This window comes from Rattus norvegicus, chromosome 20 (genome assembly GCF_036323735.1).
Source record: "Rattus norvegicus strain BN/NHsdMcwi chromosome 20, GRCr8, whole genome shotgun sequence".
Taxonomy (NCBI): Eukaryota; Metazoa; Chordata; class Mammalia; order Rodentia; family Muridae; genus Rattus; species Rattus norvegicus.
In genome coordinates this window covers 8,358,154-8,383,060 of record NC_086038.1, presented here as the reverse complement: position 1 = coordinate 8,383,060, position 24,907 = coordinate 8,358,154, and the positions used below count along the sequence as shown (strand labels likewise).

Here is a 24,907-nt window from a genome sequence, read left to right as displayed (position 1 = left end):
AAACCGAGCTCCAGACTGGCAAACAAGCCGTAAAGCTGAAAGGCAGGATTTCTGTGGAAGATCAACTGTAATAATTTCGGATCTGAGTGTTTTACATATGTGACATTTTGTCTAATAAACAATTAACTGCCTGCTTTTGACATTTCCAAGTGAATGTGGGAAAGTTATACAACAGTCGGCGTGAGCATCACCTCCCCAAGTGAAGTGGCAAATGGCTATCAGCCTCCAGGTTCCCGAGGCCCTATTATTCCTCCCCGCACACGTTGAACCTCTCTGCCTGCAGCCGGCAGTCCATTGTCTTTGATAAACAAGATAATTGGTATAAATGGAGGTGTTCTTCTCTGAAATGGTTCCGCAATTGCAGGTTTTTCAGGCCGGAGGTATAATTTGCCTTGTGTCCCATTACCGTTAATCTCTAAATGGATAGATTAGTTAATCTGCCTGCCTTCCACAAGAAGACACAGGGTGAGTCACCCCTCAGCGAAACAGACAAAACATCGGGTGAAACTAGGGCACAGGGAAATGATGAACAGCCTCGCTGATGATCAAGAACCTATGCGTTTGGAGCAGGAGGCTTGGAGCTTAGAGCTAGAGAAGAGGGGCATCCTTTGCAGGACGAGGACGGAGGCGCCATGGTCAGCCAGGTCTACCATGTGGACACTGGGCGAGCACTGAGCAGACTCCTCAGAGCTAGCATGTGCTGCTCGCTGCTGCTCGGTTGGAATGGGCGAGGCTTGGCAAAGTCCACTTCAAATCGTAAATTAGTCCTCAGCCTCCTCAGCCCTCCGTTGGGTGACTTTCTTCATGAAATGTCAAGGATCTAGTCCACAGAAGAGCCATGCAAGTTTGTACCCCATTGTGAAGTCTGCTCTGAAAAACCTACTCCCTCATGCTTGCACATGCGTGTCTGTCTGTGTGTATGTATATGTGTACACATACAAATACACACCCACATGTGTGTTATATATGAAGTTCGACAGGAAGAATGAACAGAAAGGCACGTGGGCGTGAGTCTCGGGGAGAGGCAAGTGGACTATCTAGGACTCCCCAGGGGAGTGCTGTGTAACTTGTCACTTAGATCATGATGGTTTGAAACCATTATAGGCAGCCCGTGGACTGCCTTGGTCATTCTAATACTGAGGTGAAAAACCAATTTGCACTCTGAGCAAGGCAAGTGGCAGGAGGATGAGCTGTCGTCTCCCAGGCCAGTCCTCTGTGGCAGGGCTACCACAGCACCTTGCAGATCCAGCATGCCACGGGTGCTTTCCTGGCCAGTTTAATGTCATCTCTTCTCCAAGCCGTGGGCTTCCTCCCGCCTCCTTCCACTTTGGAAAGGTTAGCCTTTCTTCAGAACAGCACAGGTTTCCTGCAACATCTGTCAGCTTGGCAGCGAGCACACCCCAAGGAAATGGTGAACATTTGAAGACCATCTAAATACTTGAGGGACCTTTCCTTTCCTCCCCTCTCCCTTTCTGCTCCTCTCTTCTCCCGCCTGTTTCTCCCAGGAAGAGTGGGACAGCCACCTGGCATTTGTCGCTCGCTCAGAGTCTTGCTGATAAAGTATAAGCCCACTTACAGCTGTGATTTGTTTTTTTAAATGAGTTTTGATTTACTCCTTGCGTTTTGATAGCTCTTGGAACCTTAAAGCAGAACCAGCCTGCAAGGCAGCTCTGGTCAGAAGCTTTTGTTTAACGAAAAGAGACTGCTCTGCCCTGGACTGTTAGCACAAAGACATCTCTTTGCTCTAATGACTCAGATGATCTTGATCTGATTCAGTAGGTCAGAAATTGCTGTCCCCAGCAAATATCGACCAGAAGGAACTGCTTTCTCGGTTATTCTGAAACTGCCGGCTGCATATTACACTAGCAGGTGCTAATAGTTTTTTGCAGGTCAGTAGAATTGTTATTGGCTCTTCCTTCCTTTACCCAATCCGTTTACAATCACAAGGCGGGGACTCCTGAGCACTCAGATCTCCTCATGTGATTCTCAGACTTGAAGTCTCAGGCCTACCCATCATTCCTTGGGGGGGAGACCTGGCTCTTGGTTACTGGGGAAGGACGACATCAGGAGCTCCTTTGAAACTGAAACTCAAGCTCATCTGACTGAGTGGCTTGTGTCCAGAAGGTGGGGAGAAAGAGGGATGGATCTCCTTGCTACACAACAGGAAAAGGGATGGCCCTCCTCATTCACACAGTAGGGAAGTGAGTCAGACATGGTTAAATGGCTTCCCTAAGATTGCTTAGAAAATTGGACTCACAATCACTGTTAGGTTTTTTTGGGGGGTGTCTATAGCTGAGGGGTGAGGTGTCAGGGCAGGAGGGGTGGGGGGCATTGCCATTTCTCCCTCAGGCCTGAAGTATGGTGGCCTGAGGGCATGAGGGTTAGAGTGCAGAACCAAGAACTTCCCAACATGTGAAAGGATTAGAATGTCGTTTTAAAATGCTGTATTTATTTTGTATACTCTAGAGCACTGACTGTAGGCTACTAACGTAACTAAAGCAGCGGTAGGTACGTTTTACTCCATGTTAGAGAAGCTTTCTTAACATCGCACTGTAGATTTCCACAGGCCATAGCATCATGTATTTCCTCTGTGTGGATTAAGCATGGCTCCAGAAGGCCATGTAAACTCTGGGGTCAGCATGGCATTTTCTGGTACCTTGAACATTTCTGCGGTGTGAGCACAGCTGTCCCAGCATGCACTAGGCCAGCCTGGAAGCTGGGTAGCCACATTGCGCATGGTCCCAGTGAGCTCCCGCCCATGGCACCATAACCTCAGCTCCAGGGCTCTGGTAGTGCCTGGGCTGAAAACGTGAGAGACAGCTGTTCCCTTGGCCATGCCCTGGGGCTTAATGAAAGAGCCCTGTGGTCAACAGCACTCCCTCCTTGACCCACATGCTTGCTCCTCAGGCCAGTTGTGCTCTCCTGAGATCCCTCTGCTGGTCCACTCAGGGCCAATGGGGCTCCAGCCTCTGAGAACCCACTGTTACCATCAGCCTTCTCTCTAGGCCTCAAGGCTGTACAGGAAGCTGGCCTGGAGTTTGAACAGCATCCTCGCACAGATACAGAGAGACTTCTGTAATGTCAGGAGTCCATGTAATGTTTGAATACTTCACCATTGCTACCACTTTTAGTGAAAGCTTAAATATTATATAGTCATTGATGCTATTTAAACATTCTCACATTTTAAGACTCAAGGGTTATTTCTGATCCTAGAGCCAATGTAACTTAAACTTGTTGAATTCAGAACCAGATGTGGTCTCCAGCTTAGAGACAGACTACCAGGTTATTAAAGGGTAGTTAAACATAATAATAACTTTCCAAGAGAAGCATTAAACTTCCACATCTGGGGGGCTTTTCTGAGATTTTTGCATGTTCTTGTTCTCTGGGGAGGGTAAAAAGCTACTCCCCAACCCTGACATGGCATCTCTACTCTCAGGTCACAAAATTGTGATCTCCAAGCTGCTTAATCCAGAAACATGAAACAAGGACATCCATTGGTTTTAGTATCTTTCAGAACATAAGGAAAATAATCCCTGCACAGTCTAACAGCACACCCACAGCAGGAACCCACAGCAGGAACCCACAGCTGTGCAGCTTCTCTCGTCCCTTTGAGAAGGTTTCCAGAACTTGCAGAAGCAGTTTCAGTGACTGCTGTGTGCTGAGTAGTTCTTCCAGACCAGTGGTATGAATAACTCTCAGTGCGGAGTCTCTTTCTCTGGGGATTGTGTCTCTGCCTTGAGACATTGCCTGAGTTCAGACACAGGGCTGGATGCCTGGCTGTCTCTTACAGCTGGAAATAACCTTTGTCCAGGGTTTCAAGGCACACCTACAGAGTGTGCCCCTCCTAGACCATGCTGCAGTGGTCATTGCCACTTAATATTTCGTGCTCGATTCTTGAAGTTTTTTGCAAAATTTATCAGCTTTAAACTCCAGTAGAGTTGATGGTATGGCAGGTTAGCAAAGTATTTGCTCTCAAAGGCTTCAGTGTGAGGACAGAGTAAATTGATGGTCTCTGTCAACATGTATATTTGAGGTCCACTGTCCTTAGCCCAGATATCGTCTCTGAGTTCTTATCTTCCAGCATTCAGAGCTAGGACTTCAGCACGTTTGAAGACTGGAGAGCTCTTGACTCTCTTGTGCTGGGCAGGATGGAGCCCATCATGATTGTGAAAGTACAGTGTGTGATGGGTGTGGTGTGGACAGATGTGGTGTGAAGTGCAGTGTGTGGGGTGTGGTGTGGACAGATGTGGTGTGAAGTGCAGCGTGTGTGGTGTAGTGTGTACAGATGTGGTGGTGTGAAGTGCAGCGTGTGGGGTGTAGTGTGGACAGATGTGGTGTGAAGTGCAGTATGTGGGGTGTAGTGTGGACAGATGTGCTGGTGTGAAGTGCAGCGTGTGGGGTGTAGTGTGTACAGATGTGCTGGTGTGAAGTGCAGTGTGGGGTGTAGTGTGGACAGATGTGGTGGTGTGAAGTGCAGCGTGTGGGGTGTAGTGTGGACAGATGTGCTGGTGTGAAGTGCAGCGTGTGGGGTGTAGTGTGTACAGATGTGCTGGTGTGAAGTGCAGTGTGGGGTGTAGTGTGGACAGATGTGGTGTGAAGTGCAGCGTGTGGGGTGTGGTGTGTACAGATGTGCTGGTGTGAAGTGCAGCGTGTGGGGTGTAGTGTGTACAGATGTGCTGGTGTGAAGTGCAGCGTGTGGGGTGTAGTGTGGACAGATGTGCTGGTGTGAAGTGCAGTGTGGGGTGTAGTGTGGACAGATGTGCTGGTGTGAAGTGCAGTGTGGGGTGTAGTGTGGACAGATGTGGTGGTGTGAAGTGCAGCGTGTGGGGTGTAGTGTGGACAGATGTGCTGGTGTGAAGTGCAGCGTGTGGGGTGTAGTGTGGACAGATGTGCTGGTGTGAAGTGCAGTGTGGGGTGTAGTGTGGACAGATGTGCTGGTGTGAAGTGCAGTGTGGGGTGTAGTGTGGACAGATGTGGTGGTGTGAAGTGCAGCGTGTGGGGTGTAGTGTGGACAGATGTGCTGGTGTGAAGTGCAGCGTGTGGGGTGTAGTGTGGACAGATGTGCTGGTGTGAAGTGCAGTGTGGGGTGTAGTGTGGACAGATGTGGTGTGAAGTGCAGCGTGTGGGGTGTGGTGTGTACAGATGTGCTGGTGTGAAGTGCAGCGTGTGGGGTGTAGTGTGGACAGATGTGGTGTGAAGTGCAGCGTGTGGGGTGTGGTGTGTACAGATGTGCTGGTGTGAAGTGCAGCGTGTGGGGTGTAGTGTGGACAGATGTGGTGGTGTGAAGTGCAGCGTGTGGGGTGTAGTGTGGACAGATGTGCTGGTGTGAAGTGCAGCGTGTGGGGTGTAGTGTGGACAGATGTGCTGGTGTGAAGTGCAGTGTGGGGTGTAGTGTGGACAGATGTGGTGTGAAGTGCAGCGTGTGGGGTGTGGTGTGTACAGATGTGCTGGTGTGAAGTGCAGCGTGTGGGGTGTAGTGTGTACAGATGTGCTGGTGTGAAGGCTATAGCAGTGTGAGGATGGGAACTGGCACAGGAGATCAGAATGTTTGGGTTGGCACTCACCAAAAGAGAGGAAAACCAAGAAGAAAGGAGAATGGGGGCTGGGTAGGGGCCCGGGGCTACTCTGCAGGGACTAGGAAGTTAGTGCTACTCCCTGGATTTTTCTGGGTTGTGTTTATATGTTTGGGGAGGTGGGATCCTTGTCCCTGAGAAACCTGGTAGAAGCTTTGGCAATGGATCACACGCCACTTGGGATCGATGACTTTTTCCTCAGATAACACATGGTTATAGTGATTTCTCTTGCCATAGACAAAACCAGGACTCAGTGTAATTCCACGCATACTTGAGAAACACATTTGTGCTGTGTTTTGATAGTTTTTAGGAAAGATGGTCTTGTTCCCTAATTAGCTATTGTTCGTTTACAGCTGTTACACTGTTAAGACCAAGCAGCTGTCACACGCCTTCCTTCAGAAGAATGGTGCCGAAGGGTGCGTTGCAGTTGGCTTGGAAGCTTGTCTAGTCAGCAGCAAGTTCTTATGAGCCTGGGGATGGGCCTAGGGTTATTGGCCTCCTTAAAATCAAACAGCAGTGAGACTGGGAGATGGATAGGTAGGAGCTAAAAATAACCTTCCTCGTGTTTTAAATCAGGAAGTACTTTGTGTCTAAACCTTGGCACTCGGCTTAGAAAACCTTCCAAGAAAAATCTATTGTGAGATATTAAGCACTTGTTTGCTGAGTAAGTGGGGCCTGTTAGAAAGCAGTTGTGTGATCTCATAACCAGGAAAACAGCAAGTAAAGCCCCCACAGCGCAGGGCCTGGGGATAACTGTCTGTCTGTAAGAGCCACATGCTATTTTATGTGACAGAAGTTGGCCTCGGGGATGTTTTTTTTCAGGGCTAAAGAGGTGGCTCAGGGGTTGGGGGCACTGGCTGCTCTTTCCGAGGTCCTGAGTTCAATTCCCAGCACCTACAACTGTCTATAATGGGATCAGACTAAGCACCCATGTACATAAAATACATGGCTAAGTCTTTAAAAAAATGAAAAAACAAGTTTTCTTCCATATCTGGAGACTATCTCTGCAAACAGCCAAATAACAGATTGTCATTCTTACTGTTAAGTACAGCTGTTAAGTACAGTGTCCCTCAAGTCATGTCCTAGTGAGCTGACAATGACTGTTAAGAAATATATTACAACTGAATTAAAGTTACTGGCATGCTGGGAGATGGTGGAACATGCTTTCAATCCTAGCACTTGGAAGGCAGAGGCAGGTGGATCTCTGTGAGTTCAAGACCACTCTGGGCTACAGAACAAGTTTCAGAAGAGCCAGGGCTACACAGAGAAACCCTCTCTTGAAAAACCTAAAGATAGATAGATAGGTAGGTAGGTAGGTAGGTAGGTAGATAGATAGATAGATAGATAGATAGATAGATAGATAGAAAGAAAGAAGTGGGTGGGTGGATGGATGGATGGATAGATAGATAGTGTAGATAGATAGTGATTGGCAGGCTGTTGGTCACCCCTGGTGCTCTGTGAGATCGGGAGCTGTGAACTGGTTACAAATGGCTTTTCCTGCCACCCACACAGTCCAGGAGCTCCATTCTTCCTACACTGAGAATGTATACACTTTGTTAACATGCAACTTTTGCATTCAGAAGCAGCAAATTAAATTTGTCTGAGCAGAATTGCCGTGTGCATGGAGGGGAAAAGTAATTTCTTCCCAGGCACTTTCCCTTGTCTCCTGCTCCTAGCACAGGCTGCTGTAATAGAAGTGGAGCTGAGGTCGGCAGCAGAGACCCAGGCAGAGACAGACGCAAGATGCTGGCTTCTGGCAGCTTGGGTTTGTAAACAAACTGACGTAAATTGGGACAGAAATTCCAGTGGGATCAGGCAGGAGACTGAAAGACTGGAGACATAGCACAAAGCTGAGTCCCATCCAGATGGTGTTTTTAATAAATGTATCAGGCTCATCTGAAAGACAGTAATGAACTTCTAAAAGGGGGGTGGCCCATTCCCAGGGAGAGCCACTGTGCACTGTCCCTGTGTCGCAGCCAGGTAGGAGCGCTCTCCAGTTCTTCCCAGCAGAATGGATTTTGGTCTTATGTGTTGGTCAGGCCAGGTAGGCAAGCTGGGGCTTGCATTTCTAGGAGAAGAATTAATTATCTAAGAACTTTCTGCTGAAATGTAAGAAGTGACCTCTAAATGTTGGTATAGCCAGTAATGACACTCAGGACAAACCTTTCCTGTCACAGCCCTGGAGTGTGATTAACTTGGGAGAGGAGAAAGAATACGAACAAAATGTATTGTATGAAAAAATTTAAATAGCTTTAAAACAATAAAAATAATAATCTGAAAAAAATGAAAAACAGATAAAAGACCTTTTACGTCTTTTGGAGCCTCCCTGTAGTCTGTATTGTTACTCAGTATCCCTCACCATGGGTCACCAGACCTTCTGTACCTGGGTCACATTTCAATGAAAGAAGTTCCAAGGACAGAAGGTGGTACTTACATAGCAGCTCTCCTGCTGACCCTACAGGTCCCCTTCTCTGTCTACATAAAGACCCAGAGACTGCTCATGCCTCACTTTCTTAAGGAAATGACTTGGGATCTGTGTGGCTTTGGATAAGGAACTTGGTTAAAAAGGTTAGATACTGCAGCCTCACAGCAGTGGGAAACCAGCAGCCTTCCCCACCCTCAGGAAGGCCACTTTCTACACCTCCAGTTGTCACGTTAGCCAGAGTTATGTCCTGGATATTAAGGATGGAGACAGGTCTGAAGTGATACATACCATCTGCACACCATAGCGGTTTACAGGAGGCAGACACCAGCGGATTCCAGGCCCAGATCCTGTCCTCTCTGTCCCACTTCCTGCCATCCTCGGCTCTTTGCTTTGATCTAGACCAAAAACTAGGAATGAGAATGAGGAGCGGCAACAATGTTTTGATGTCATACTCCCAAGAGGTGGGGGGTAGGGGTGGCTACCATGTGGCTATTGGACTTCTACGAAAGTCTTTCCTGAGGAGAAGTGTGGGCAGGATTAGAGGACACTGTGTGTAGCTCTGTGTGTGCACCCATGGTGTGTGTCCATTGGTTCTGTGCTTGGCTTCTTCTATAAGGCCAACCTGGGAATGTCTCTCGTGGCCTGGTTTCTCAGCGAGCATGGTGCCCTGCTCACTGTGGCCTGTGACAGTCCCCAATGTCCATGCCTGATCATGTTGCATCACCATAGGACAAAATGTTGAGGCAATAAAGTACAGTGTAGATGGAAACTGATGTACTCTGGAGTCAGCAGAAACAACTAGGAACACCGAGCTGTCTCCTGAGGATGTGTCCATTGAAAATAATCACAGGAGGAGAGTGTGTGAGCCTCCTGGCCCAGGGCTTCCCTTCCCATGCCCCTGTCTTTATTCCAACATGTCTTACTGTTTTGAGAGCCTCTATCCTAGTGAACAGCCGGTGTTTTGTGGGAGCTCTTGATTTTTATAAATGAGCAGGTTGGTATGGACTTGAAGTAGAGAGAGACTCAGAGTCGTGCTGCTGTTTTTTTCCGGACCCAGCAGCTCCTGAACAAAGGAAGAGACCCCTGTGTGGCCATGCACCAAACAGCAAACAGTAGAGCCAACTGTGTGTTCAGAAATGACACTAAGTCCATGTCCTGGGCCCCTGTTCTGCGCTACAGCGTCTAAATTGCTGGATTGTTTTCCACTGGACATGTATGAGCCTGTAGCTCATTGGTCCCAGTTGCTGGTCAGGGCAGAGCCCAGTGACAGAAAACCTGTGTGGAATGTGCAAGGCCCCAGAGACACATGTGAAAACCCGTCTGAACTGCTGAATCGTTTTTCACCGAGTCAGGCTTTGCAGCGCGTTTCTACATCCTGTTATCATGTTAACAACGAAATACTTGAGAATGGATTGCTACATATGGTTTGGAGCCTGAAGTTCAGATTTTGTTGTTTAACTGTTTGGCATGGAAACTCTTATCTGAAAGATAACCGCGATGTTCTAGTTCCTTTTTATTGTTGACTCGAGATGCTAATTAGTCAGTCCTGTTCTGAGCGTACTATAAGGATGTGTTTGGCCCCTCTTATCCTAATGGCCGATCTTGTGCTTTGGATTCACAGCTCCCATGGAGAATGTGGCAACAATCGCTGACTGTGCCAGTGTGATTGAAGGCGTCAGTCGGAGCCGGAATGCCTTGCTGAATGGGGACACTAAGAATTATGACTGGGACTCTGGCTACACGTGCCACCAGCTGGGAAGTGGCGCCATTGTGGTTCAGCTGGCACAGCCATACATGATTGGCTCAATACGGTAAGACTTCAGTGCATTTGTTAGTTAAAGAGCAAAGATGTGCATAGTCACATAGTCACTGACAGCTGTGGAGAACAAACCCCACCATTCATTATAAACAGTGGAGGCAGGCAGTGGTACCCACTGTCCACTTGGATTTCTTAGTGGGGAGCTACACTAAAAGTAGACCTGAAGTCAGTGTGGAGGGGAGGAGACTGGATGGGGGGGCGGGACTGGATGAGAGGGGGAGGAGTGGATGAGAGGGAGAGGAGGAATGGATGAGAGGGAGGGGAAGACTGGATGAGAGGGAGGGGAGGACCGGATGAGAGGGAGGGAAAGACTGAGAAGGGGGAGGACTGGATGAGAAGGGGGAGTCCTTCTGCAGCCTTAGTGTGTGTAGATGAGAGACTCGGGGTGATGTTCAGAGGTGATGTGGGGAAAAAGCCATTTTCAGCTTCAGTAAACAACTGTGTATATAAACAAAAAAGACCCAAATACAAAGCCTGGTTCTAGACAGTCTTCTTAGTGTCCTTTGATTTGAGTTTCCTCTTGATCCATTTTGTTTTAAGAAAGGAACTTGACTCAGGGGATTTTATAAGTTTTAAGCCTCTGATGCTATCCCTCACAGAGTCCCCTGTCTGCCCATCTTCACCCCCTGTCCTGTATCTTCCTGTCCTCTTCTCTCATGCTCTCTCCCTCCCATCCTGTCCCCTCCCCTTGTATCTTCTTCCTCCTAGCCCACTCTCTGTCCCCCTCCCGTCCTGTCCACTGCTCTCCCATCCCCCACCCCATGCTTATCTCCCTGGGATCTGAGGGCAGGCGCCTCTAAAGGACTCTTACAGGAGCAGTGCACGTCTGCCCCTCAGTCTGCCGAGGGTGGGATGCTGCAGTTGTGCCTGCCCCTCACGGTGCTTTCCTACACTTGGTCACTCTCCCCTGCTCTTGTCTGAGTCTGTAGGGAGAGCCAGTACAGGGGAACAGAGGCAGCCATGGAGCAGAGGCAGCCATGGAGCCTTTCCTGACCTGTGTGCACTCACTCCTGTGGTCCTGCCGTCTACCTAGTAAGCATCCTTAGGACATGTGCCATGGATGATGTAAACTGTCTGCATCTCCCATCAGTCTGTCCTCACAAATGTGCTAACAGCTGTCCTTCTTCTGTCTTCTGCCACCGTCACTCGACAATTTCTTGAAGATTACCAATCGTGTCTCTGAGATGACATCTGCAATTTCTTATAGCAGGCTTGGGGTGAACTCGTCTAAGCCAGAGGACCTGAAATCATTTAAATTGACTCGACTCTCTCCCCCACCTAGTTGGGACTTCAGTTTTCTCTGTTTGTTCTGCCGTTTCTAATCTGAGGATCAGTCTTCTCCCCAGTGAGGATGGAAGCACTCGGCAACCTAATGCCTCAGTCCACTCTCCCTTAATGGCTTCAGAGTCCCACTCGCTCACCTAGTACCGGACACCCTTCCTCTCCACCCTAGCATCTAATTGTGCCGTGTACCTCAGGCCAAGGCAGCTAGAATGAAATCCCATCCCCTCCTCCTGCCTGCCCCACGCACCTCGCCTCAGCATCTGCCCAGGGTCACTGTTAGTGCAGTGCTCCACACATCTTTGCAGCGAGCCTAACCCACAAGGCCTTCCCTGGATTTGCCACGCTCTCTTACTCCCCCCACTGCCCAGAGGTCAGCCCCGAAGTTCCAGCAATGCTGCCTCCTAAGAACTCCCAGAATTCTCTGTCTGTGTGTCCCACTGTGTCCGAGTGACGCCTCTGTGGTGTTACTTCTCTACCTGCTCCACTACGACCCTGTTCCCCACCACTTGTGACTGTTTCCCCAAGGCAGGTGCGGCAAGCCCAGCAGAGCTTTTACGCCTGGTTGGTCTCTGGTGTCTCGTCCTCCTAAGGCCGTCTGAGCTGCTGTGGTCAGTCTGCAGGTCCCATGCTCCTTCTCTCTGTGCCTTTGCTCTCCCATCATGCTCATCTCCTCCTGTTTTACCCTTGGTTGTTCCTGAATCCACTATGGAAATACTGACCCAGCCTCCCATCATCCCCTGTGTCTGGCTCAGTGAGGGTTTCTAGTGACATAAAATACCATGACTAAGAGCAACTGGGGTGGGGGATAAAGGATTTATTTATTTCAGCTTAAAACTCTTGAGTCACACTGCCTCACTGAGGGAAATCTGGGCAGGAGCCTGGAGGCAGAAACTGGAAAGAGTCCACAGAGGGTGCTGCCTCTTGCCTTGTTCCTCATGGCTTACTCGGCCTGCTTTCTTATACACCCCAGATCACCAGCCCAAGGATGGCACTGCCCGCCATGGGATTAAGATTTCCTCTACCCAGGTGTGTCTAGGTTTGGATCATCTTGAGAAAAACCAACCCATACACCTCCATCGGGCACTGGCACCTCTGTCGGGCACCCACACCGTTATTGGGTGTCTGCGTCTCTATCAGTTGTGATGGTTGTTTCCTTATTGACTCCCCCAGCCTTGCCTGCTTGCTGCATGAGGCCTGAGGCAGCCCAGTGTTACGTTTTTCTCAGGTTGAGTGTGCCCTGAGGTAGTCTCCCCGCCGGAAGGGGATTGCAGCAGGTTTAAGAGGAAATGTATAATTTTAGATCCAGCAGATCCCTTAGATGGTTGCCAGGGTGAATAGCTCACACAAACAGGGGCTTGGCCGGGGGTGTGATCACCCTGACCTCCAGCCCTACCGAAGATTCCAATTATGACTCTGTCTCAAGGAAAGTGTGTTACCAGGGCTCCGGGCAGGCAGAACGGGCCCACCTGGTCTTGTCAAGTGTGGAGTGGAAATGGTTCCTCCAAACAATTTCGTTCTTCCTGACTCAGATGAGAGCCGATGAGCAGGCACAGAACCAGAGCAGAGTGGTGTATCTCAGCACAGTGTGGTGCCTCTGACTTCCTGAGGCCCCGCTATTGTTTCTTCAAGAAGAAAATCCATCCAGCCGCTGTGGTATAACTAGCCAAGTGTTCCGAGAGACACGTCTCGGGGAAGCTAACATCATGTTGTCAGGAACTGAATTTGCCTCTTCTGTGACATTATTAAGAGGAAAGGGAGGGAGGTTTGCTGGCCACCAGTGCCCATGGACAGCACTGGGTAACTTGGCAGGCTTTGGTGACAGCGGATGATGTACAGATAGACGTTTATTGATGGGAAACTAGATCAGTGGCCCCTTTCCCTGGGGATGGGCATTGACCAGCCGTGGGTTCGTTAGTCAGCAGCATTTGACCCACAGCATCCATTGCTCATGGTAACTAACTCACTTTCCTAGTCACTGTGTCTGCAGCCACCTACAGGGCCAGTGTTACAGAGCCCAGAGGCCTGCTCTACACAGAGGAGGCTGCAGAGCCGGGAGCCTAGAAACCCACCTCCCTCTATCCCATAAGCTTTGAAAATGCACATCTCCTTTCAGTTGGTAACTTCTCAGGCAAAGGTCTTAACTGTTGGTGTTCGTAATTCTTTATGTGGTTCTTAGTGTGCCATGGGTAAGATCCTTCATTCTCTCCTTGCCCTTTGGCTAGGGGCGGGCAGAGCCAGGTTTCCTGGCAGAGAGAGTGCTTGGGCGCCAGTCCTGCTGGTATGCCGAGCATGGGTAGATGCCTGTGACATACCATGGGGAGGGCTGCTGGGGAGACAGTCTCCACTTTCCACATCCACATTTTCTTTCATTCATTCAACAAACAGCTTTCTTCTGGGGATCAAATCTTGTGATAGATGCTAAGGAACACTGCACTGAGAAGCAGGCCGAGCACTGGCGTGCTCGCTCGCGGAGCTGGCACTGAGGGCAGAGACAAGCCGGAGATGAGCATGCTTACAGTATGCTAAGTTCTTCGAAGTCAGAGGAGGGGAGGAAGAGGAGGAAACAGAGGGGAGGGAGGCCATCCTGGTTCAGAGTGAGTGGTCGGAGAAGGTTCTCTAAGAAGGGGACATGAGCAGAGATGGAGGATGATAAAGGAAGCACCCTGGAGACCCAGGGAAGTGGCCAAGGACCGGAGGAGGGAGCGAGAACAGAAGGCAAGGCCTGGGAGACTTGGGGGTGACAGCCAAGAGGGGATCTGTTACTGCCTCTGTGCCCTGCACTCAGCACCAGTCCCCGAACCCCCTCCTTCTCACCCCGGGCTTCCATCCCAGGCCTGTCCTGGGAGAGGAGGAAGAGCCGGAGGCTGACAGCACGGCCCCTGAGGTGCCTTCTCTGCCCTGCCTCCTGCTTCAGCTCCCAGGGGTTGCCTGGTAGACCGCCCCCCAAGGCCTTGCTTCCAGTCTTTCTTTTAGGGGAAGAGAAGTCACCTGGAATATGCCCTAAAAGTAGGTAATGGAGCAGTAATTATATCATTTCCATGCCATTTTAAAAACATTAAAATTTGAATAACAGGAAATCTTCAGAGACCTGATCACATACAAGCCCAGGCTAGAGTCATAACAACCAAGCAGATCTGTGGTGCCTTAGTTTATAGTCCTCTTCACCCAGTTTAAGACTGATATCTGGGTGCTTGCCGATCGAGAGACCGTGTAAAGTGTCCTCAGGTCTGGGAGGGAAACCGAGAACATTCTGCACTGAGCTCACTGAACACCCGCCCGCCTGCTTCTCCAGCTAACGGATGACAGGCTCTACTGGAACCCTAAAAGTAAGAGAATCAGCTAAATTAGCTGTTTTACACTAGCTTGGAAAGAACTGTTTTGTAATTGATATGTACATGGAGTAGTGTAAGTAAAATGCCCTTGGTGCTTTAAATAACAAACTTAACTGTAAGTAAATAGGCTGCCTAAGGAGGTCTTGTGTCAATAGATGGAGCTGAATAAGCCCAGGTTAAGGAGTTAATGACACCAGAACACTGAGTCCTCAGTTGGAATATATACGTGTATACATATGTGACACGGTTAAGACTGAAGGCGGTAGCTCAGAGGATACACTTTGTTATTTTAATTTATTTATTTTATGTATGTGAGTGAGCACACTGTAGCTGTCTTCAGTCACACCAGAAGAGGGCATCAGATCTCTTTACAGATGGTTGTGAGCCACCATGTGGTTGCTGGGAATTGAACTCAGGACCTCTGGAAGAGCAGCCCATGCTCCTAACCACTGAGCCATCTCTCCAGCCCTAGAGGGTATTCTTGGTGGGTTGTCATCACCTCTTCAGTCTGTGATGAAGCTCTCTTTATTTTTCAGTGGGGGAAAAACCCCACGCACAGGTCTGCCCCCTGTACGAGATAATCTAGCACAGGACGACTGAAGCGCGGTTTGTGCCCGCAGTGATTGCACACGGGTGAAAACAGTAGCGAAGGAAAAAGGAAGCGTGGAAAGAAAGGCTCGCTCGTGTGGCTGTGGCCTCCTTGGATCCTGTTTTCCTTTCCCTCAACAGTTGGATCCATACTGGTTCACTGCCCTTCCATTGTTGGACAGTTCTGCCCCCCAGAGGCCACCTCTTCAGGCGGTGGGCCCCGAGACCCCCTTTGATATTTTCCTCCTTTTTGCCACTCACCACCCTGGCAGAGCATTCTTCATCCTCTGTGTCCTAAGGGAGCGGCACAGAAGAGAAAAGGAGGAGTCAGAGGCCATTACACTTTATCTCTTATTAATGCCTCTAAATGCAGGTTTTATTCGATAAGGGCGGGTAGAGAAATTGACGTTTGGCTCAAATAACAGTCTATAATTATTTAAATATTTTCTATGTATGGAGGTATGAAAATAGAGGATCACAGAAAATCTCAAATTGAAAATGGGATTTTTTAATATACGTTTTCTTCAGTGCTGTGACAGACTTGGTCTCTAGCTCTGGGTACAGCACTGGGTGTGCTCCATGACTCGTTGACGGCACTGACAACGCTCTTGTGTTACTGCAACTAAAGGGAGTTCTGTCTGTCACCTAAATGTGACATCATATTTGTTCAGTGTGGTTGACCTAAGTGTATGTGAGGAAACTGCGAAAGGCCTGGCCCTGCAGATGACCGAGAAGATGCTCGGGAGGAGGGCGCAGGCATCAGCACCCGCATCAGCACCGGGAAGGCCGCCTGCCGCCTCATCTAGTTCTGTTTCCATTTCATCCTGTCTGAGCGCCGCTGGGGCAGCAGCACATCCATTTACATTAAGACAGCCTTCTTTGCAACCTCAAGAGCTAGAAATTTCCTTTTTATAGTCTGAAGAATACAGCTAGCATCCAGATATATGACTCCTCGGCTTCAGATTAAGATTGCCTATAATTCTAGTTGAAATTGGAAAGATATTTTACAAAATTTGCTTCCTATCAGTCAGGCTGAGCATCGTCTGTCATAGCCCCGAACTGAGAAATTCTTCCTTGTCTTGCTGGTCTGTGATTTATTGACTAAGTGTTGTTTCTCCCCGAGCCCATCTGCATCACGCTGACGTCGCCTCATCACCCACAGACCTCAGCACTGTGAGTTCCAGAAAAATCCTAGAGTAAGAATTAGATCTGGGGTTCCAACAGATGCTGGAGCGTGAACCGTGTGAACATGCAAAGGCCAGAAACCCTGGAGCCTGGCAGCACAGAGCGTGGGGGCACAGTAAATAGACACTAGCGTCTTCCAGGGTAGAGAAATTTCTAGAGCAAAGTGAATTACTATGGCAACTAAGTTGCATGTGAAAAACAGAAGAGGGGTGCAACTCAGACGTTCTCTGGTGGAAACGCAAGAAAGGTTAAATGCCAAAAAAAAAAAAAGTGTTTATGTGTGTGATTTACCTCACATGTCAGCCATTTATCTCTCTTGAGTCACAGGGGAACTTGACAGCTAGTCATCACATACACAGCTAGATAATGTGAAGAATCTTTTACTTGTCAAAGATTAGCCCATCAAGAAGACATTTTTATAGACAATTTAACCACCTTTGACGCCCCCTCCCAAATTTCATGCACAAACACATGCTTTGTTAATTATCTGGAGTTGTTGGTTAACTCCTCTAAAGTGCCCATTCGGTCTTAGTTTGCTCTCAAAGATTAAATGAGTACCGTGCATTAGCTCTGGATTCTGGGGACCCCACCATGTCCTGGTCTGCTTGCTGCCCACTGCTCCCCCAGTGTAGGCCTCACAGTGTCCTAGAAATGTGGCAGGGCTGATGGAAGAACTTTCAGGAAACGGACGGACATCTCTGCAGATTCAGTTGATGGGATTGCTTCAGTGCAGCTTTTGAGTCTTGAGTGACTTCAGCTGCTCTGAAAGTCACAAAAAGTCACAGCTACTTCACCTCAGCCCTAAAAGCCCAGATCAGTTCGTCTGCCTTTGGAAGCCTTCACGTTTCTCAGGTACCTTTAGTCAAAACCACTTTTCCCTCTGGCAGCTCAAGTGTTCCATGTTTTTAATGTTTCGGTGTCTTAGCAGCTCTCAGCATCACATTGTGCTTTCCCAGGCCTCCCCTGCCTTGCTGTCTTGTATGTGTTAGGCTTAGCCCCTTGTAAAAGCATAGCCACAGAGGTACTTGCTAAAAGTGTTCTCATAACTAGGTAAGAAATGAACTCCTCAGACCAAGAAGGCCTTGTGCCTGTTCCTCTTGCCTGACCCTCTGCCGCCTGCACTCCACACCATAGAAGTGGCGAGAGGGCTGCCTGTGCCTAGCAGCCTTTCATCTCCCCCCTCCAGGACACTTGGGGCTTCACTCCTGCTGAGGAGTCTTTCTGCTATGCTGCCTCTTTCCTGATGGATCGGGTTCAGCATGAGAGGGATCAGTTACTAGATAAATGCAAACTGTGTGCTTGCGTCTCCCAGGGCCTTCTTTCCTAGCTTGCCCTTGAGTCCTCATGGGAGGGATTGTCTTTCTCCCTTCTGAACCTGCGTCCCTCAGCGATGACATTGGTGGTCTTGCACTGTGACTCCTGTGATCCAGCACCCCTCAGGATGGCCTGTTTCCTCAGTTTATTGTTCAGGAATGGCCATTTCTCCTGCTTGCCATGCCTCCCAGTAGCTCTTTTTATGTTTAATATGTGGGTGTTTTGCCTGCATACATGTCTGTATACCACATGTGTGCCCGGTACCCGTGCAGCCCAGAAGAAGGTGTGGGATCTCCTGGAACTGGAGTTACAGCTGCTGTGAGCCACAATGTGGGTGTTGGGAATAGAACCCAGATCCTCAGGGAGAGTGCCAATGCTCTTAACTGCTGAGCCTGTCCCCCCTCCTCTCCCTCCAAGAGTTCTTGGTGCAAGCCATGCTCACTGTCATTGGGAGGTGTTTATGTTAATTGCTAACACACTCACTTACTCCACGAAGCTTCTATTTGAGTTTTGTTTGGCTGAAAATAACAGAGAAAGATGTAAATTTTCTTTCAATTTACTTTTGTTTGGTTTTGATTCTGTTTGCATCCTTTATTTAATAAGCAGGGGTAAGAGCCTACAATTCAATGAACGAAGCAACATTTTTTTTTTCTTTTCCACTTGTATTTTTGCCCCAAAGAAACAAGGCAATTGTTTCAGCTATAATTACAAGAAAGGAAAAGGGCAAAGACATAAAAATATCTGGAGCCTCCCACACAAGCTTCCCCTTCTCCTATGGAAGAGCCTTAGACCTGCTCAGAGCCCTTATGGCCCCTGCCTGGGACACCTGCACAAGGCTTAACCCTAGCTTTGCTGGCTAAGGAACTAAGAGCCATGGTTATGGGACGGCTCATCCAGCCATGCCTTGTGCTGGCCCCAGCATGCTTTGGGGTGTCTACAAACCCCGTGTTCCATGTGGTCTGTTGCTTTCTAGTGTTTAAAAGGAGCTTTGAGACGTAGTCTGCCCATTTAAAATATATAAAAACAGCGAGGGGCTCTTCCTTTGAAGCCAAGGATTGAGCCCAGGACCTTCAGTGAGCTTCCTGCCACTGAGCTGTGCACCAGCCTTCCATTTGGTTTTATTTATTCTCTTCTCAGTGTATAGTCCAGGCTGGCCCCCAGCTCTCCATCTTGTTGCCTCTGCCTCCAAAGCGCTAGGATTACAGGCACAGGACACCATGCCCAGCAACATTCATTTTTAAAAGCTGTCCTTTGAGGCCACCACTTCTGGCTGTGTCTAAAGCAGCAGCACTACAATAATTGTGTTTTATATTAGTCTCAGTTTCAAAACTGTTGTATAAATTTAAAAAGCTGTCTGCTTCCTGCACTGTTCTGATCCAGAATGAGAGGCATTGCTGATTGTATGTGTTTGATTTCTTATTCATGAAATTTACTTCTTAAGAACAACTGTGTTTCTGTTTCAAATATTTAATCAGGTTTTCTGTAACTGGGCCCTGTGTTTTGCCAGCACAGTGATAAATCATGCACATCATAAAGTTCAGGAGGCAGGCAGGATCCCAGAGAACTTTGGCTGATCAGAGGAGAGCGGGGCTGAGGGCATGGCTCGGTGGTGGAGTGTCCGTCCATCATGCACAGGCTCCAGGTTCAAACCCAGAACCAGACAGAAAAAAGTAGTAAATAAAAATCACTGTCGGTGTTTAAGCCTGGGGTTTATAGAAACAGGCCCGTCCCAGTATAACAGTACACACCTACAACCCCAGCACTGAGCGGGCTGGGGCAGGAGGATCGCTGGGAGGTGGAAGAAGCCTGAGCTACATAGTGAGTTCCAGGCTAGTCAAGGTCACGTCTGTCTGAGACGTAAGTCGTGTCCACTTACCCTGGAATCAAACAGTAAATAGGAGACTTTCAAAGGTCTGGACACTGACTGTCCCACCCCCACTAGTCTGCTTCTCTAACTCCGTGGATAGATCCAGTGTTGCATAAGGTTCCAGTGACTTTTCTGACTTCGGGGATTCGAAAATAAGCTGTACAGCCATGGGAAACACTAGAGCTGCAGCGTTCAGATCCCTCTGCTTTTCCTCCTGAATCGTGTTCGTGCTGATCCCACAACCATCCGCAGTGAAGGACGGCTGTGGTCAGGCCCCTCGGCTCATGTCCAAGGATGAGGCTGGTCAGACTAGGCGTCTGGAGGGCTCAGGGAGGCTGCGGCTGAGTAGAACCACTTCTGGGACTCTGAGTTTCCACCTACGTACAACGGCTCTGCTTTCCCTCTTCTGCTGCCTTCTGCCTCTTTCTCCCTGCCCTCACCACTAAGCGGTGACGGCAGACCCATGTTACCACACAGGTAACAAAGTATGTTTAAGGTCAGACTTGGCTCAGGAACTGCTAGCCATGAGGCAGCATTCTCTCATAGCTCTGCAGTACGAGACTGTGTACTGGGCTAAGAATTAGTAATCCATGTGAGGTTTGAAGGATAACGCACGCCCCTCCCAGGAACAGAGACCGAGCTGTGTTCTATGGCTTTTGCTTGAAGGTTTTCAGACAAATGTTCTACAGTAAACAGTATTTCTCTGCTTCTCACTTTCTGGAATTTTCCTTGGCACATACTTAGCTCAGGGCCTTTGTATTAGTTACTTTCACGTCACTGTGGCCTGGGCCAAGGTGACTTAAACAAGGCAGAGCTCCAGGACTGGAGAGATGGCCCAGCGGTTAAGAGCACTGACTGCTCTTCCAGAGGTCCTGAGTTCCCAGCAACCACATGGTGGCTCACAGCCATCTGTAACGGGATCTGATGCCCTCTTCTCAGGTATAAATAAATCTGAAGAAATTAATAATAATAATATAATAAAGTTTAAAAACAAAACAAAAGGCAGAGTTTCTTTAACTTTCCGATCCAGAGGATCAAGTCAGTTATGTCAGAGAGTGTGGCAGAAATAGTCACATCAAAAATGAAGCAGAAGAGGGTTGGGGATTTAGCTCAGTGGTAGAGCAATTGCCTAGCAAGCGCAAGGTCCTGGGTTCGGTCCCCAGCTCCGAAAAAAAAAAGAAAAGAAAAAAAAAGAGAAAAAAATGAAGCAGACGTTTGGCAAGGTTCTAATACTTTCAAAGTATTGGTTCTAATACTCCTCCAAGGCGAACTTCCTCCAGCAAGGCAGAACCTTCTAAACTTCCCCAGACAGCACTCCCAGCTGCCAGGTGTTTAAATACTTGAACCTATAGGGGGCATTGCTTATCCACACATCACAGCCTTAGGCTACTGAAGCTTGACAGATCTTGTTCCCAAGTCCCTTAAGCATATGCCATCTGAGTGTCCACAGAAAGTCTCCTGCAACCTCTGGCCAGTTATCTCCCTGATCCTGACCTTTCTGCGTTCATTTCTGTGTGGTTAGAAAACTAATAAGACAAATGCAACCAAATACTGTTCATTGGAAAGTCCATTGTAACCTTGTTAAGAAACAGATAAGGCGTTATCTCTAGATAATTAGCAGTAGCCAGGTAATAATATCTTACTGGTAAACCCTCCCTAGAAAGATAGGCAAGGGACTTTGTCATGATTGGGTCACTTTGGTCCCATTTTAGCCATCCATGTGAGACTCAGAAGCAGGCAAAATTGTGTGGAAATGACTCAGAGGGTCGGCTCTGCGGGGGCATCTTCCTCGAAGCTACTGTCACACTGATCGCCCTGTAAATGGCTGTCTAACATTTTCTGGCATGTTTTTTTATGGAACTGAAGTTTCCCTGTAACGTGCTCACCTGCCCCTACCCCTTCTGTCTCTCTGGGACTTGGAGGGTGGCGGCTGATGGCTTTCGTTTTTGTGTCAGTGCAACCTGAGAATGTTCATCTTGGCCACTCGCAATCAGTTCAGGGAGTAAGGAGGACTTGGGAATGGTCTATTTTAGTTCCGCCTCCCTCTCCTTCCCTTTCTTCCTCCCTCTCCCTGTTCCTCCCTGCCTTTCTAACTCTGTAATTGTTGGGGGAAAAAATACTAGAAATTTGGTAAGAAAAGCAAGGCAAGAAATGTCAGTGCGGCTGTCACAGTGACAAAGATGGAGTTGTGACTGAAGCAGAGTCTTAACTCCTGTGCATTTTGCCACATTAAAAAACATATTTTGAAACATTCAGTGAAAGCGATTTTAGACATTTTTAGGTTAGGCTCAACCTTTTTTTAAACCATCCCCGTATTCCTCCGCTCTGTGCTATTCAGTGAGACTGGCTTCAGGTCTTGGGCTTGGCCAGGTTTTCTGTAGAGAGATGAGCAGGTACACATGTCATACCTGCCCTCTTAGGGGTGTCGCTGCGCCCCAGGAACTCCATACCAGACCAGTGTCGGTTGCCCCCGAGGAACCTAGCCAGATACTGTCCTCACCGGCACAGGGAAAGCCTGGTCAGAGGATTCAGAGCCCTTTCACAGTCCCAAAGTGAAGCTAATACTTGTACACCCACTATTAGAAGCAATTCTGAAAATCAGCATCTAGTTTGGGAACCAAACACATACCGTGACTCAGTGGCTTTGGTGAGGAACAAGCCTTTGGGGGTCTAGAAGGGGAGGAGCCTGCGGAATGTGGGGTAAGAAGAGGTAGGGCCCGGGGCTTGCACATGCTTGTAGATGCCTCTCCTTCCTGAGCCCTGGTTCGTTCTCCTTTAGGAACTGAGAGTCTTCAAAGACACAGTTTACAAAGAGGTCCCACTTCTCAAGAATACTTTTTAAAATATTTGTTTTAAATACTTTTTTCTTCTGACTAGTATGTGTTTTGTGGGTATTTTAGAAGAATACCAAAAGATGTTTCATCTATCGTTTTGTATTAAAAGGAGAAAATAGATTAAAAAATAAAATCACAAATCATTCTAAATTCCATCTACCCCTTTCTGTCCTCCCTCCCCACACCTCCCCACCCTCTGTTTAGCAGAGTAAATGAGGCCGTGCATTGTTGTAGAGAAAGACAGAGGCAGATTGGGGCTTTTGCCTCCCATCTGGCAAGGCTAGACACCCTGCTGTCACATTGAGAAGTGTTGTGTCCCCTAGAGGCTTAAGCTGAGATGGGAGCCCCTTTTGGTCCACCTGAGCTGAGGAAATGACTCGTGTTCCTTCTCGTTGTGGCAGGAGCTCCCATCTCCTGAGTGTCCCCAGCCCATTAGAGCTGCTACTCTTTGGAAGTTGACTCAGACTGATGTCCCCATTGGAGATCCTATGATCTCTGTGTGACTCACTCGGGCACTCTAGCCAGAGCTGCTTCTGCCCCTCAGCCTCAATTCAGTATGGGCTCTTGGGGCTCGGTGCTGAAGAGGGAGGGAGGACCCCAGGATAATGTGAGATCTCATCTCTGGCCCTGCATCCTTCTTGGGTGCCAAGTCTTTTCTTCTGTTTTCTGCAGGTGCAGGCTGACAGGGTAGTGTTCTCGGCAAATTCCTGTGGGTCCTATTCGCCCAGATGGGAACATTAAAGGGACCTACACGAGGATGGGGGGGGGGGCAGAGGGGAGATAAATGTTTGCTCTTCTTGATGAGGAAGGGTGCAGCAACTGAATGAAAGACAGCATTTAATTCCCAGAGTGCAGTGCTCTAGTGATGCCTCCTGCCTGCAGCTCCAGTCAGTGTGGCAGGGTCTTGCAGCCTGCTGCAGCAGAGCCTCCAGAAGAGTGATTTATTCATCTGCCTCCTTCCCTGTGATTTCCTTCATTCAGCCTCCAATATCCATCACTGAAAAGCCTGCTCTCTATATGGGAGTTTACCCTAGTGGCTTGCCTGGAATACATTTTGAAGGATTAGTGTCCATGGCTTGGAGACTGGCTCCTCTGCCCAGCTCGCACTGGTGAATATTCATGCCGACACCTGGAAGGGTTATTTCTAAAAAGGTAGCTCTTGCAGAATATATTCCAAAGAGGGAGTGTTTTCCTCTTGTCTCAGGATCCCTCCTAAGCAAATGTGGGAGGAGTGAGGGGGCAGGAGCTGGAGACTGAGAGGAGGTCCAGACCCTCCCTTTCACCTGCACTCCAGCTCTGCGCAGATCAGTGTAGGCGATTTCAGAGGGAAAGGCAACTGTTCACTTAGCCTTTGGTCCTGTAACCCACACCAGTTTGGATTAATTATGGCTGCTGAGTCGTTAGGAAAGGTAAAGTTGTGAGTGTTCATCTGAAAAGGTTTGGATTAAAACTCGTGATCCCCGCTTTGAAGACGTGGATCAAGAGAACTGTTCCGAGTGGCCAGTGATCAAAAGAATCCTATTGAGAAGCTTAATTAGCCATTTTTCCTCTAGCCATTGCAAAAAAGAAACCACATAAAATGTTGCTTATTTTCTGGCTTCTTGCCATTCTTCAAAAGATTAATCACACAGCAACATAATAAATTGATTAATTATCTTTTGTTTATAAGAACTTACAGTGAGTTCGGATTTTCACCTTTGTCTGCTGTAGGGAAGATGTTGCGATTATTGTTCTCATTAATGTCTTTATTTTAATGCTAAGCCGTGTACCACATGGGGAGTGATGATTTATCTCATCTCAGCCTTGGAACAGCGAGCTACCTTTTCTTTAGGACCTTACGTTGTATAAAGCACACCTATGACTTACCGATTTGGCCCTGTGTTTCTGAGGGTGGTTTTCTTATGGACTTCACAAAAGAAACCCAGAAAACAGATGTGCGGGGAGGAAACTTTAAGACAGCAGATAAGAGAGCCAGCCAGCCAGACTTTGATTATACAGGACCTAGGAGAATTGGTACTGGCTACGGGAGGCATGGGCTGGAAGGCACAGCCTGCATGGGTGGTGCTGAGAGAGATTAAAGTCACTCAGCAAGCGCCCAGGACTTTGTAGCTTGTGGCTGTGGGGGAAAGAGGATGCTTCACAGCTGGGCAGAGGTGAGAACCCAGATCTGACTCAGGTGAAGAGGTCAAGCTGATAAGAAAGAGAAAGAGACCTGGGAAAATGGTACTGGTGAGTTAAGAGAGACCAAAAAACGAGGTTTGCTGAGGGCAAAAATAGAGAAAGAACATGATTGAGTAGGAAGAGCTTTGCCGTGTACTTCATCTCTGCTGGAATGTTCTCTTGCCTGTGATGTTGAGTCAAGCCTTTGTTTGGCCCTTCCATTCTCCCTCTCACCAGGTTGAGAGAATACATAGATCTGCCTATAGCTAAATTGTGAGTTCTCCCGCCGGACACACATTCCTGTGAACACTTGACCCAAGGGAGTGGAAAGGAGCTATGGATGGAGTCTATTAAATTGCTGTTTGGCTCTGTTTCTTGGTGCTCTGTGTAGGCTGTGTGCATGCAATAGCATGTAGTCGGAGGGGGGGAGGGAGGAGGAGGAGTTATGCAGGGATGTGGAGCCAAGAGGAGGGGGAGGAGGAAGAGGAGGAAGAGGAGGAAGAGGAGGGGAGGGAGGAGGAAGAAG

At 48.5% G+C, this 24,907-nt stretch overlaps 1 protein-coding gene across 4 annotated transcripts in view; it reads left to right on the top strand.

Moving 5' to 3' along the window:
- The window catches only part of Btbd9 (BTB domain containing 9), a 357,625-nt gene that overhangs the window by 262,377 nt on the left and 70,341 nt on the right, over positions 1–24,907 (top strand). For all 4 annotated transcript variants that reach the window (XM_006256185.5, XM_063279037.1, XM_063279038.1 and 1 more), the window contains exon 8: positions 9,620–9,809. In XM_006256185.5, the coding sequence (XP_006256247.1) occupies positions 9,620–9,809 (190 nt within the window). The remainder of the gene's footprint in view (positions 1–9,619; positions 9,810–24,907) is intronic.